This window comes from Leptinotarsa decemlineata, unplaced genomic scaffold (assembly GCF_025532065.1).
Source record: "Leptinotarsa decemlineata unplaced genomic scaffold, Ldec_3_MD MMD2_tig00002159_RagTag_RagTag, whole genome shotgun sequence".
NCBI lineage: Eukaryota > Metazoa > Arthropoda > Insecta > Coleoptera > Chrysomelidae > Leptinotarsa > Leptinotarsa decemlineata.
Window position 1 is genome coordinate 6,673,105 of NW_027412574.1, and position 15,010 is coordinate 6,688,114.

The following is a 15,010-nucleotide window of genomic DNA, read 5'->3' on the forward strand; positions in this document are numbered from 1 at the left end:
AAACGTCTACTAATAAGTCCAAGGCAGTATGGAATCTGGTCAAATCTATTGCTGGTTCGGACACTAAGATACCCATGTCAGTATCGGAAAACATTTCTCCAGATGAAACTAATAAAATACTAGCTCTAAATGAGGTGAATCAGTACTTTATTAATAACTGCATAGTTTTGAATAGTGTAAATAAGAGCAATAAGTATTTAGAGCCTCCATTTTTGATAAAAGCATATTCTTTTCCCAAACAGATTCAAAAGAAGTTCATAATACTATTCTGAAGTTAAAAAATAGTAAAGCAGTAAGTGAAGATGAAATACCCTGAAACATGTAGCATATGAGATATGTGAACCTATTGCACACATAATCAACTTATCATTTTTGACAGGTATTTTTCCTGGTAATCTTAAAATTGCGCATGTCAAAGCTATCTTCAAAAAGGGAAATGAACATGAAATAATCAACTATAGGCCCATTGCAATATTGTCAAGTGTTAGTAAAATCTTTGAAAAAATAATATATAATAGACTGATCACGTATCTAGAGAATAATAATCTTCTAAGTGATATGCAGAATGGATGTAGAAGAAATAAATCTACTACTCGAGCTAACTATCAAGCTCTATGTAAGGTAATTGAATCTATCAATAGTAAAAAGGCTACAACAGCTGTCAATCTGGACTTGTCTAAGGCTTTTAACAGTGTTGACCATATATTACTGATCACAAAACAGTCGTTCTACGGTATCAGAGGGCTGCTACTCGAACTAATTACGTCCTATTTGAAAAATAGACAGCAATGTGTTACTGAAAGGGATACTGATGGAAATCAAATGAAATCAGAAATGCTATATATTGTAAGAGGAGTACCCCAGGGGTCAGTGTTCGGCCCACTACTATACATTCTTTACATTAACAATGTGCCTGAAGTTGTTGATGAATACATGGTTCAGTATGCCGATGACTGTTTTGTGGTATTTAGTTCAACCGACCACAACTACCTACAGGCAAATATCTTTTTCAAGCTAAAGATTCTGGAGGAGTACTGTACATCACACAATCTCAAACTGAACAAAAACAAAACACAAATCATATCTCTTACCCAAAACGGCATAAATAATATTTTTAGTAATGGTGTAACTATTTTTAAACCGCAGTGATCCAACTTTTCTTTCTTGGAATTGAAAATAATTATACAAAATATATCCAGTGAGGCTGCGAGTTTAGCATATAATGGTGATATTCGGTGTCACATCAGTTATGGTATTATGTTCTGGGGAATGTCTGCACATACAAAAAAAATATTCATATTGTAAAAACGGTGTCTCAGAAAAATATTCAACCTTTCTCAGAGAGATAATTCTGCATTGTGATATAGTTTAGTCTCTTTTGAACCCTACATATAGATGTATTCGTTCGTGTTTTGTATTTAATATAATAATATTACATTAAGTATATTGACTGTGATAACCTTGTTTCATACATCTATGGCCATTTATATTTTTAACCAATATTAATGATATTGACTCATGATACTTCTGTAATGTTTACTATGATTGACATGTTCTACACCTGAAAAGGTTTTAATTACAAAAAAATAATGAAGGATATCTATCTATCTATTGAGTTATCAAAATACTATATTCCATCGTCGTGTAGCAGTAACATTTCCAAAATGTTATAACGGATCTTCCAACAGGAACTTCCGAACATTGACGATTGATTTTATTGAAGCTACGTCTGATAAATTAGTTGTTATTTTCTCATCTTGTTTTGTCAAATCCCCATGGATGTTTATAGCACTCAAAAACATGTGATAATAATGGAATTTGATGGTTCATAATGGTCTCCTGAGGACGCTAACCGTAATTTTTGTTGTGGTGTTGGAAAAGTGTTTTCAATAAATAATAAAATTGTAGAAGATTTCTGATCAATATGTTTTGAGTGTACTTTTTCTACTAACACTTGTGTCCAAGATACTGAAGCTGCACCGATATCAAGAACAACATTTCCAGGTTGGAGAATATTGAACCTTTCATTTACATCTGTACATCTGTAATTTATTTTCCTTGCCTACTCAACATATGGATCCGGTCAATGTCTTGCAAGCCATTGTGGAGAGCTTGCTTTTTCCCCTTTGATTTAAGAATTTCAGAACTCACACTTTTGCTAGATTACTAGTTGAAATGGAAAAACATTTATTATTATTAATTTTCTGCGTGCAGGAAGTAAATTTTGGGTATCTTATGTATTTATATACGCATATTGAACATACTTGTACTTTCAAAACAAGTGGTAATGAAATCTTCAATAAATCTGGAATTGTTTACAACTGATTTTTTTGTAAATGGTATACTGAATTAATTGTAAAATTGGGTTTTTTTATTTGAGAATCAGATTCCTTTGAATTGCAGATGATCCTGACTCATTTTCATGAAACATTTTCTGAATAAAAAAACAACCCTTCACGAGATATTTCAGTTTTCCTTGAAAAAATAAAACACTCGCATGTCCACCATAAAACTACAAACTACGAAATTTTTATTTCGAAAAGTTACAAAAAGTTTATCAGAGCTATTAATTTGCCGTCAAATAAATAACTAATGAATCAAAACTATAACGGGAAATTAATATTTCTGATAAACGAAATGAAGATTTCGTAGCCCGTATAGTTTTATTGTGGTCATGACATGTATACTCTTGATTTTTGGTATGAAATGAGTCAAAATCATCTCGGAATTTCAAAACAATCCTAAAATACAAGGTGAAAAAACAGAGTTATGGTCCATTTAGAATATCTTCAGAATTATTCATCGATTCCGAACAACTTGTATAACATTTTGGAAATGTTACTCCTACAAGACGATGAAATCAAGCATTTTGATGAATCAATGATAGCTTATTAATGTATTCTACACAAAATAATAGAAATAAGTTTTTCCTAATTTTATTATTTGCTGAAACATGTCTTATAAGGTACTTAGGTCAAAATTTCCTGTTTTGTCATTCCCAAGCCTGATTCAGATAATACACTCAACTTCAAATTTTGAATATTGGTGTCAGTGAAATATAATTTTTTTTTCACTTTCCTGTAAATTTCATCGCAACTCTTCTTCAGATGCTGTAGTTTTTTCAATAACCTAGAAATTGAGGAAGACTTGAAATAATATTTTATACAAAATGCTACATTTTTGAGTGTTGATAAAAATATGACCCAAATTCCTGAAGGTATTGGGAGTTTTCGATGTTTCAACCACCCTGTATGACTTGAAGGTAGAATAAGAACCTTTGGCAAAGATCAAATCCAGAACAGTCACTGTTCTCACGCACCAGAATTGCAACACTGCAGTTTTTCACCAATGAAATAGACTAATTTGATACAATATTAGATTTATATTAGGTTCATATTCCAATTACGCCAAATTGCTTGGTGAAAGGAACGTCTAGAAGAGTGTTGCAGTTCTGATAGTGCTTCTTTTATAGAAAATTTCAAAGATTATTTTCAATAAGTTCTCTATTCAGATAAGAAAATCATAGATTTTATTGGTTGGTATTTGTGTTGGCTATGATTTATAGTTTTCATCATGTGAAGTATTATTTTGTATCTACTATAGTTCTAGATAGAATATGAATGAGTCATGGTAATGTTTTCCAATCAATCTTCGTACACTACTACTATCATACCTTTGAATGCCGATTTATACGAATGGCAGCCTATCAGTTACCAACATTTTTTATTATTCTGAAAGATGAGGGTTCTGCAAAGTTTTCAACAAATTGAAAAATTTACGTTATTTTGGTCGAAAGTAATTTTTTTATATCGACAAAGATTTTCATTTCCTGTTGTAATTTTAAGGTGCTAATCATTTTGTGCATGGAAGAACAACTCATAAAATGTAGAAAACTCGTCTGGAAACAATTTTTACGAAAATTTTCAGAGAAAAATTGGAAAATTCATAATGCAAAAACTGCAAAAAACGCCTAATAAACATGGGCGTATATATAATCCAAATTTTTTTCATTTGTGTTGATCTGTATATTATTGACGTTTTATTCATTGTTCAAGCTTGACTAATTTATTGATTCAGATTCATTTTAGATCACCATGAACAAAACAGTTCATTTATCTTTACTTTTTTTGGTATTATTTAATTTTCAAATGAATTTATTCCAACATGTCCTTCATATTGAATATAATATAAAGAAAATAATTTTTGTCTGATTTCTACATGAGATATTCGGGAAAGCTCTCCGAAAACATAAAAAAACTATTTTTCAAAATTCAACATAATTACATCTTTTAGTAGTAGAAAGATAAGTGGAAAAAATCGAGCATGTACCGGGTGATTCTCTACGATCCTATAACTTTTTTATTATTGGAGATATAAAACGAAATTTTTGACATATTTACCTGCTTTGCCGTACTTCCGGTTTGACCGGGAATGACCCCAACTTTCGATTTTTAAAGGGGACATCCTATATATTTTCACTTATTTTGATCGAAAATGACATTCTTAATCCAACAATACTTCACTTCGATCGATCGTGTAAATCGCTCCATTCTTGATCAAGTAACATGGGAAAACTACGACTTTGAGGCTTATGACTTCACAGTCGTTTTAAGAATTGTTTCACAGTCACAAATATGAATTTTTTCAGTTAACTTGATTTTTTCAATTCTTATGAATAATTTGATGCCACACACTTTCACTTTATTTTATCTATTTGCTGAATAATTGCAGGAAACGATCATACCTATTAAATAGGCTTATGAATATGCTGTCACTTTTAGAAATTATTCTGGTGTAGTTTATGATTTGATATAGTAAGTAGAAACGAGAAAATTGACATGTAGCTAATTTACAGAAAAACAAAAAAGAATGCAACTGATGCTGCTCGAATTTATGCTCAGAGATTCCCTAATCGTCGCCATTGCCCAAAGTCGTAGTTTTCCCATGTTACTTGATCAAGAATGAAACGATTTACACGATTCATGGTATTCTAGATAAAAAAATAAAAATTAGAATAAACATTATTTCATATGTCAAATATTGACAAGGGGAGAATTATTGGATTTAGAATGTCATTCTCCATCAAAATGAGTAAAAATATATAGAATGTCCCATTTAAAAATCGAAAGTTGGGGTCATTTTCGATCAAACCGGAAGTACGGCAAAGCAAGTGAATATGTCATATGTAAAAATGTAAATTGAACTATAATACACAACCTCTAAATTTGGTTTTTCTATCTGCAATAATAAAAAAGTTATAGGGGTGAGCCACCTTAGACAATCACCCGGTATAGACTAGAAGAATGTGTTGTTGTGCTGTTCAGCAGCTTATACAGGCCAGACAGTCAAAAATTTCAAAATAAGACACTGTGAGCATGTATTATCATATGAAAAATCAGCTATTTAAATGACATCTACAAGAAACAAACCACACAATAAACAATGAAAACATAAAAATTCTCTATATTCAAATCAATTCATCCCATCCACGAAACGAGCTCTTGAGGTATTCACTTTACTCAAATTTTCAATATAATACTTGACATTGACTAATAACTTCAATTTTCTACAGGAAAACTTCTAGTGGAAATCGGAGACGATGAGCTCACTTGTGACTCTAGAAAAACTGGCGTTTCTTCTACTCAACCACCAACTTCCATATTCACCAGAGGAACTCACCAACAAACGAAAATAACCGAACCTGAAATTATATGGTCGATGCCAACCACCGAAAAAGTAAAACCGAAACTCCCCACTGCTGGTCAATCAAGTGTCAACAACGATGATACTCTCATAATTGGCATCGTAGGAGGAGTAGTTGCCTTCATCACGATACTGATAATAATAATATGCATCATCAAGTTGAAAATGACCAGTAATGACTACCGAGGGGGTCCTCTTGCCAACGGGGGTCCTATGGCAGGAATGGTGGGTCCAGGTAGCAGTTGTGCATGCAGTGTCAAAGGAAACCAACCTGTCTATGCGGTGCCGTCCTACGGTGCGGCTTACTCCGCCACTTTACCTCACAAGTTGCCATCCGGTCAGAGTACGAGGCCATCTAATTATTCCACAATGGGTAGGGTTCCATACTACCAAAGTGCACAGCCATACTTCATAGCTACGTATCCGTCAGATGAGAAAATATATCGGTAACCTACTATAGAACAACAAATGTGTGAATAAGCCTGAGAAATGAACTATATTTTCCAGTGAGGGTGTGACAGCTGGAAAACATGTGTAACCGTCCTAAAGTATGCATTTCACCCGCTGGTAACAAATTTTTTCGACCTGTTCCGTAATTTTTCAGCATAGGAGAGAATTGAATAATAGTAATCATATTTACTCCAACGTAAGAAGAAAATTGTACACACATCAAAAGTCTCGAACCCGAAAGTTATTTTGCAGATTATTTTATTGTGGAATGAAATAATAAACTGTTACTGAACTATGATTTTTTCTGAATATATTTTTCCACAAAAATACACTTTTAGAAAATTTGAACCGTAGTGAAAGCAAGTTGAAAAATTATTATAATTTTTAGGTTAAATAATTCAGAACTTACAGAACCTTTGTTTATTCTGACGAAACACCAATTAGAAGTCAGTGTGACCTTCTCTGTTTCTCAGTAGTATATTGGCACGACTGTGTAGTGAAATGAGCAAACGATTGATCTTTTCCCGAGCAATATTGTTCTATTCCTCTACTAATGCTGCAATTGACTCTTCTGCATTTTGGAGTAGGTAAATGCAGTTGTGAACTGCTCTAGAAACACGACCCTACATGTTTTCAATAGGAATCTGGTCCGGCTAGTTAGGTGATAAGTCTGGCTGGAAAACTTGCCGTTATTCCAGTACATCTTGAACTATTCATTGTCGTCCATGAAGATGTACGTTCCATTATCATCATAAAGATTTTCAATATGAACCTAACTTGTCATGTGATCAAATACACGGAATAATGGCGTTGGCTCCATTGAACATGGTGCCTCCCCAAAACATTATTGTCTCTCTTGATTGAGAGCAACCTTAAGAGGAAAATTTATTCTTTTTTGACGACCTGGCTCTTTCCAGACCCTTTCTCTATGCTCATCACTCTGCAGTCTAATTCTAGTTTCATCTGTAGATATGACTAATCGCCATTGTTGCAGAAGTAATTCGCTTTGATCTCGCGCCTATTGTAAGTGTAGAGTTCGATGTCGTCAAAGTAGTGTAGGTACACCCAAAGGTCTTCTTGCTCGAAGATTTGCCCGATGGAGTATTTTTCTAACTGTAGAGGTAGCTGGAAAGTACCTGGAAGAGGAGTCCTAAGGGCTGGAGCTGAAGCATTTCGATGTATACGGGTGTATTGAATCAAATATCGATATTGCCTTTCATGTGATATTCAAGGTCGACCACTACGTGATCTCCTTCCCGCTGTTCCAAATTCCTCATAGCCATGAACTATTCGCACAATAGCAGATCTTGGAATGTTCAATATCCTGTATATATGGTGATTGAAATATCTAGTACCATGCAAAGCAACAATTCTTATCCTGTCAAAAGCAGATATTTCACATCCTGGCATCATTTTGAAAGAATAGTACCAATTTACGGTGCTAACTATTCAGTGAAACTTTCCATTGTTACTATAAAAAATGACAAATCAGGAATACGTCATCCGACAATTATTTTTATACCGTTTCTTAACCAGATAGTTCAACTCTTTTACTCGGCAACAATAACATTAATATGGGGGGGTCCGAGACTGTTGATGTGTGTGAGTGCTTGATGCATAAAACTAGTCCATAATTCATAATATGTGATGTCAGCTTTTTTGAAATATATGACTACTACAACCCCAACATGATACTGGTTGGTACTGTCCACAATGATGCCCCCATGTACAGAGTGTTTATTGAACATGCGGCAAAAATTCAAGGGACTATGCCTTGGTTTATGGCAAATCAGGAATACGTCATCTGACAATTTTTTTATACCGTTTCTTAACCAGATAGTTCAACTCTTTTACTCGGCAACAATAACATTAATATGGGGGGTCCGAAACTGTTGATGTGTGTGAGTGCTTGATGCATAAAACTAGTCCATAATTCATAATATCTGATGTCAGCTTTTTTGAAATATATGACTACTACAACCCCCAACATGATACTGGTTGGTACTGTCCACAATAATGCCCTCATGTACAGAGTGTTTATTGAACATGCGGCAAAAATTCAAAGGACTATGCCTTGGTTTATTCTAAAGATATTTTGTCCTTTAATGATTTTTGATAGGGAGCTTTGTTTCGAAGATACGGTGCGAAAAAGAATTTCAACAATAATAATTTATTACCAAAAATTACATGTAGAGTTTCTTAATGTACAAGAACTGTTGAAAATGACTACTCCCCGCTCGGATGCCAGAATCTTCCTCTCACTGACTCCCGAACTCTTTCAAAAAACACCAGGATCGTTTCTGATTGCTTTACACCCAGCAATCATCCGGAATTGTTAGATTTTTTATTACTTGGTAGGTTCAGTGCAATACGCTATACTTTTATTTCGGTTACGTTGATAATTTGAAATTACGAAAATTGTTATTGTATCCGTATCTTCGAAACAAAGCGCCCCATCAAAAATCATCACAGGACAAAATATCCTCAGCATAGTCCAAGGAATAGTCCGTTGATTTTTTGCCGCATATTTGATAAACACCCGGTGTGATACTTTCAAGTATCTAGAATAAATCTAGGAGAGGGTATATTCACAGCATCAAAATATTCTTTCAAGTTTTTGACTTCTTATATTTTTCAGTTGACAAAGTAATTGTAACATTTTCTCTCCTTTTTGATAGGTACTAAGATAACATCTATTGAGAACGCTTTTTCCTCACCGGAACCAGAATGCAGTCTGTCGATGCGTGTTTCGGTAACCAAGTTAGATGACTGAAACCATCTCCTGGTATTACCAGCATCTGACTGAAGTAGTCTATTTTGTTTTCGAGATAAGACAAATTTGATGCCTTCCATCATAGTTCAGAATAATTGTTTTTTCTTGAAGATAAGTGAAAACAGGTGATGTGATAAATATCCTCTTCAGTTCCTTGATTCCGAGCAAGGAATTGCACTTTTGAAAGCACGACCTCGTTGATCCTTAACTCGCTAAGTTTCTTCTTCTGAGGGTTGTCGTTCATAGGGGGCGACAGCTGGTTAATGACAAACATATTATTAATCAGGACTACAATTGTTGTTTTCGTTCAGTTATTCGATGAAGTGGGTAAAGAACATTTTGATATTATTTTTGTTTGCAAAACAGTTTCGAAATTCTGTGAGGTTTCACTTTGAATCCAGGTTTGTGACAATATCGTATGCATTTTCTCTATCGTCTAACCTTTTCTTTCCCAGAATGATGTTTGTGTTTTGAAGAAAAAATTACTAATCAGGTGGGAGATCACATCACAAGCTCCGTTGAGGTGACATCTTCCTGATAGTCAATCAGTATATTGAAATACCCCCAGGACAACTTGGGACAACTTGGATAGCAAACAAATTTTGATTTTCGAAAAGTTTTATATTTCAGGCACTATTTTGATGTTTTTTTTTGAATGCTGAAAGAAAATTTATCCCAAATTAATTAACATCAAACAGATACCCTGATGAGGCCCCTTTTACACACATTATACATGGAAAAATAGAGTTATATCTGTCATCTCAGTTTAAGACACTTTATGGTGGAATACAGACTTTGAACGACACTCAAAACTATCTTTTATGTAAGCTTGGTTCATTTTCTAATTTAATGTAGTGCCACAATTCACTTGTAGACTCGACCCAGTTCACTTGTATCGAAAGTTATGATTGCGTTACTCTTGAACTTCAAGGTCATACTTGTTTGATGGGAAACTGCAGAAATCTTGACCGAAAGAATGTCATTGTCGACTGATCACTCTAGATCAGAGCACGTGATTGTATAACTCAGTATGAAAAATATAATTTAGTGTGTTCATTTCTATAGTTTGAGTTCGATGTTATTTTTGAAATTTGAATATCAGCTGCTAGCGGAAGATTTTTATGCGATTAGATACATTTACGGTGCATACTTTATGATTCAGGAGGATCCAACAAACAGCCATGATTTTTGTTTTGTTTAAATCTTCTCGACGTTCAACCAAATGAGTTGGCATCAAGAGATGAATTGTGTAGTGAACGTTATCTTTCGAAGACGCCAATTTGGTAACTGTAAATTTGGTTTATGGAAGTTCTGTTTGTTTCGAAATTCCATGATATATAAGAAAATTATCTTGTAGAAAATGGAAAAAGTGCGTACTTTATGATAAAACAATATATTTTTCTATTGAAATGTGAGGATCTAAAAAAAGGATGTGTCACATAGTATACATTTAAGAATGTTTTATATCCACTGTACCTGTTATCGCTCATTATATCTAATATATGTAAGTATACACACAAACATTATAAATGAGTATACTGTGAAATGTTTTGTTTTGTGGAAAATGTAAAAGTTTTATCAACCCCTTTGAATTTATATATCAGTAGAATGTTTTTTTTCACAAAATTAAACACCCAATGAGAAACACAAACGAACAAAGAACAGTAAATTTTCACAGGACAGTAAAATCGATCAAATTTCAAATTTATCTTCTAATAGAAATAAAATACTAATTCTGTTATTAATTTTATTATGAACGCAGTGTATATAGAATGAAAATCAGTTTACTTGTACATAATTGAAGTGTTACGATTTTGTTAGCAACAAAAAAATAAAGAAACATTTTTTTATTTACCCAAATGTGGTTATTTTTTCCCCAATAACAAATGGTAAAACGATATTACCGAAAGTCACATTTCCGAAGTGTTGTGTCAAGAGGCAGATTACAGCCCGAAAATTACTCAAAGGTAGCAACGCAAGGAGATATATACTTTGATATATTGTCAAATATGAAAAATAATCATGAAATAATTCAAATGCACTTAAACGAATTCATGAATTGAAAGATGTTCCAAAAAGATGTTCTAAAACAAAAACAATCGGTATTCAGAATTCCATCTTTTAATATTTCAAGTTCATAGACATCGAAATTGTTCCGATCACAGGATATAGAATATAAAACAATCTCCAAATACGCAAACTTGGCACAGATTGCATGCTGTGCATTTTACCTCAGTACAGTGACCTGATCAAAGTTGCAATGTCAGCGTATAAATCTTCATGGATATTGAGGGAAGGTCAAGATCATGAACAGACAGTATTGAGAAATTCATTCAGTAGGTATCTAATAATCTTTAGAAAAAGTTCCAGCAATGTAGCACGTCTCCTTTTCTTCGATCCTGCTGGGTGGCAGCATAATGTAAGTTTTTGGTGATTTATTGTATTTTTGATTAAGATTTGAGTGTGAGTTTATTCCTGAAGTATTTTTCCCGTTTCGTTACGATAAATATCTAATTGAGTTTTCAAATGAGTTTTTTCATTATTTGGATGAATGCTGGATGGGTGAAACAGCGAATAAACTCCTCTCGTTAATAAGCCAAGCGAGTACTGAGTTGCGACAATATATTATATGTCATATACTACAAAAATATCGCTAATCATTGTTATGATTGAAGCGAAACGTACCTACTGAACTAGATATATAGCTATATCGTAGAGGTGTATTTTAACATAGACGTAGAGGTGTATATTAACGCTGGTTTGAGCGATATTTTACTCTTATATTTGTACCCTTTATATTCTTATATTTCCATCGACACAAGTGAATGAATTCGTGATTCACGAAGTGAGGTTAGTTTTCCATTCTGTTCTGTTGTGTTTGATTGCATTCTTCATTAATTTCTCATTCACTGTCTATATTATTAAAAAATGAAACATTTCATCGAAAGTGTAAGAAAATGCATGTGCTTCTGGAAAGTTGATGAAGAAGACTATAAAAATAATGAACTGAAAGATACAGGAAGGAATGTGATTTACCAGATGACATGTGAAATATTTTCTTCATTCATTATAAAGCATAATGTGAGGTAATCGCACTGACCACATTTTTACACAATTTTACAGAAAAAGATGGGGTAGATATTCATACTTACTAAAGATGGGAAGGATTTTTGGAGATACTACAATTTATTTCATCTCAAAATCTAATCTAATGGTTGAATTTCCTAATCAGATGAGTAATATTCATTATTCAATTTTCAGTTCTGTATTCCGCTGACATTTTTACAATAAAAAATATGGTACACGTGTTGCTTGCCAAAAGACAGCTCCTCGAGTATTAAAATATTTGCAATATTTCTTTCTTATGAAGAAGCTTTCATTAGAATATTTCAAGCCACAATGAACCAAAGGTCTTAATTGATTTGGATCTAAGAATTCAATATCATCTTCTCTCATATCGTAAGAGACATCATTAAAGAAAAAATTATGAAGAACACATATAGCTTTGACAATTTTATTTACTAATTCAACGCGGCAGTCGAAATAGCTTTCTGAAAACTGAATATGCCAAAAGCATTCTCGACCACTTGACGTGCTATGGAAATACGGTAATTATAAATTCTAGTTTTTCTACTTTGGAGATGTGCGGGCATTAAATTATGGAGTAAAGTAAATGCTTCGTCTCCTATAAGTAAATAAGACATATTTATTCTATCCGGGTATAATGGTTCTTCTGGTGGTAGATTTAAATTGATAAATGAAGAAAGTAGTAACGGAATTAGGTGGTGCCTTCATTGATACCTGCTTAACGTCAATTGCTCCAATACAATGATCAACTTATGCGATCCACTGTTTGGAACCTTTGGTGTAGTAATGAATATTACAGCAGTTTTTTCCCCAACACCAAATCGTTATTTTTAACATCTCGACACGTGTTTCGATCACTGGAAGATTATTCTTCTTCTGGAAGATAATCACTTAGTGATCGAAACACGTGTCGAGGTGTTGAAAATAACGATTTGGTGTTGGGGAAAAAACTTCAGTAATATACAATGATCAAATTGACAGATATATTTAAAACCGTTGGCAATATTTCCTTCAATTTCATTCAACATCATTAGTCGAAGATGGTTCCATAAGGCGTCACAAACTTCTACAATTTCAGAGATTGTTATATCACCCATTCTGTAACTGTAGGCCATAGACCTAAAAGAAATTCCTGATGCCATGTATCTAAAAAATAGATAAGGTATTAGACACGTCAAATATTGTTTGATTATATATATATATATATATATATATATATATATATATATATATATATATATATATATATATATATATATAACAGAATAATTAGTGACTGGATTAACTATAAATCGATTTAATTCGTGAGGTTGCAGTCAATAGCTGGGCTGTTACAAAGAAAACTCTTTGTTATATGTCAAGCTTTCGGTATATTTCACACCTTCGTCAGGACAACTACAATAATAAGATTATATATCTTGTAAAAAATATATAAATATGGAGAACTTACTAACGTGAGAATAAAATATAAAATGGTTCAAAAACAGATAGAAAAACATTAATAAATGACAGTTGATAAAAATTTTGGCTGACAATGTCAAGTGGGAAAATTCTGAATGATACTCGAATTACTAGATTTTTTATTTTCTTTATCATATTTCAGTAGGTACGTGTAAATTTTGCTAAGACTATCAATATCAGTTCGTTTATTCATTGAATGTTCTTCGTTATTAATATGTATCATTTCCAAAAATATTCTTTTCGTTGTATTGGTTTCTCTATCTAAAATATTTGGATTTTCAAAATTCATTTTATGATCCTCCGAATTAACATGTTCTGTTAATGCACAAGAATTAACATTTCGTCTACAGTCGCTCTTATGGGAAGTGATGCGACTACTTAGAGGTCTAGATGTTTGTCCTATATATGTTTTAGAACAATCCATACAAGATTGTATGGATTGTATGTATGTACAAAATTTCTTGTATGGATTGTTCTAAAACATATATAGGACAAACATCTAGACCTCTAAGTAGTCGCATCACTTCCCATAAGAGCGACTGTAGACGAAATGTTAATTCTTGTGCATTAACAGAACATGTTAATTCGGAGGATCATAAAATGAATTTTGAAAATCCAAATATTTTAGATAGAGAAACCAACACAACGAAAAGAATATTTTTGGAAATGATACATATTAATAACGAAGAACATTCAATGAATAAACGAACTGATATTGATAGTCTTAGCAAAATTTACACGTACCTACTGAAATATGATAAAGAAAATAAAAAATCTAGTAATTCGAGTATCATTCAGAATTTTCCCACTTGACATTGTCAGCCAAAATTTTTATCAACTGTCATTTATTAATGTTTTTCTATCTGTTTTTGAACCATTTTATATTTTATTCTCACGTTAGTAAGTTCTCCATATTTATATATTTTTTACAAGATTTATAATCTTATTATTGTAGTTGTCCTGACGAAGGTGTGAAATATACCGAAAGCTTGACATATAACAAAGAGTTTTCTTTGTAACAGCCCAGCTATTGACTGCAACCTCACGAATTAAATCGATTTATATATATATATATATATATATATATATATATATATATATATATATATATATATATATATATATATATATATATATATATATATATATATATTACAAAATGGTATTTGCATTCTAGCATTTGATTAATTACTCTCTTGTTATAGTAAAAGAAGCAAAGAATTTATGGAAGAAGTTGCGAGATGGTCTCAGACAAGTGCTAAAGAAAAAACAACAATAACTGGACTAGCAAGTACCGACATTCGACCCTGGAAATATTAAAAAGCTTATGGAATTTCTGATATGATACATGTCAAATAGGGTCAGAATGACCAATGTAAGTGTTTGTTCTGAAACGAAAGGAGAAATTGCGGTAAATGAGACCACTATAAATAGATCGACTGAAAATGTGAGCTTTGAACGGAGTATTACTTTTCGATGCGAAGAAAAAAACGATACTATCCTCAAATATATAGAATCAGTACAAAAAAGAAGAGA

At 32.6% G+C, this 15,010-nt stretch overlaps 1 protein-coding gene across 1 annotated transcript in view; it reads left to right on the top strand.

Annotated features, from left to right (window-relative positions):
- LOC111511011 (uncharacterized) overlaps nt 1–6,445 on the top strand; it is a 134,602-nt gene extending 128,157 nt beyond the window's left edge. Inside the window, exon 10 of the mRNA XM_074177146.1 lies at nt 5,573–6,445. Within this exon, the coding sequence (XP_074033247.1) occupies nt 5,573–6,153 (581 nt within the window). The 3' untranslated portion in view covers nt 6,154–6,445. The remainder of the gene's footprint in view (nt 1–5,572) is intronic.
- The last annotated feature ends 8,565 nt before the right edge of the window (nt 6,446–15,010 follow it).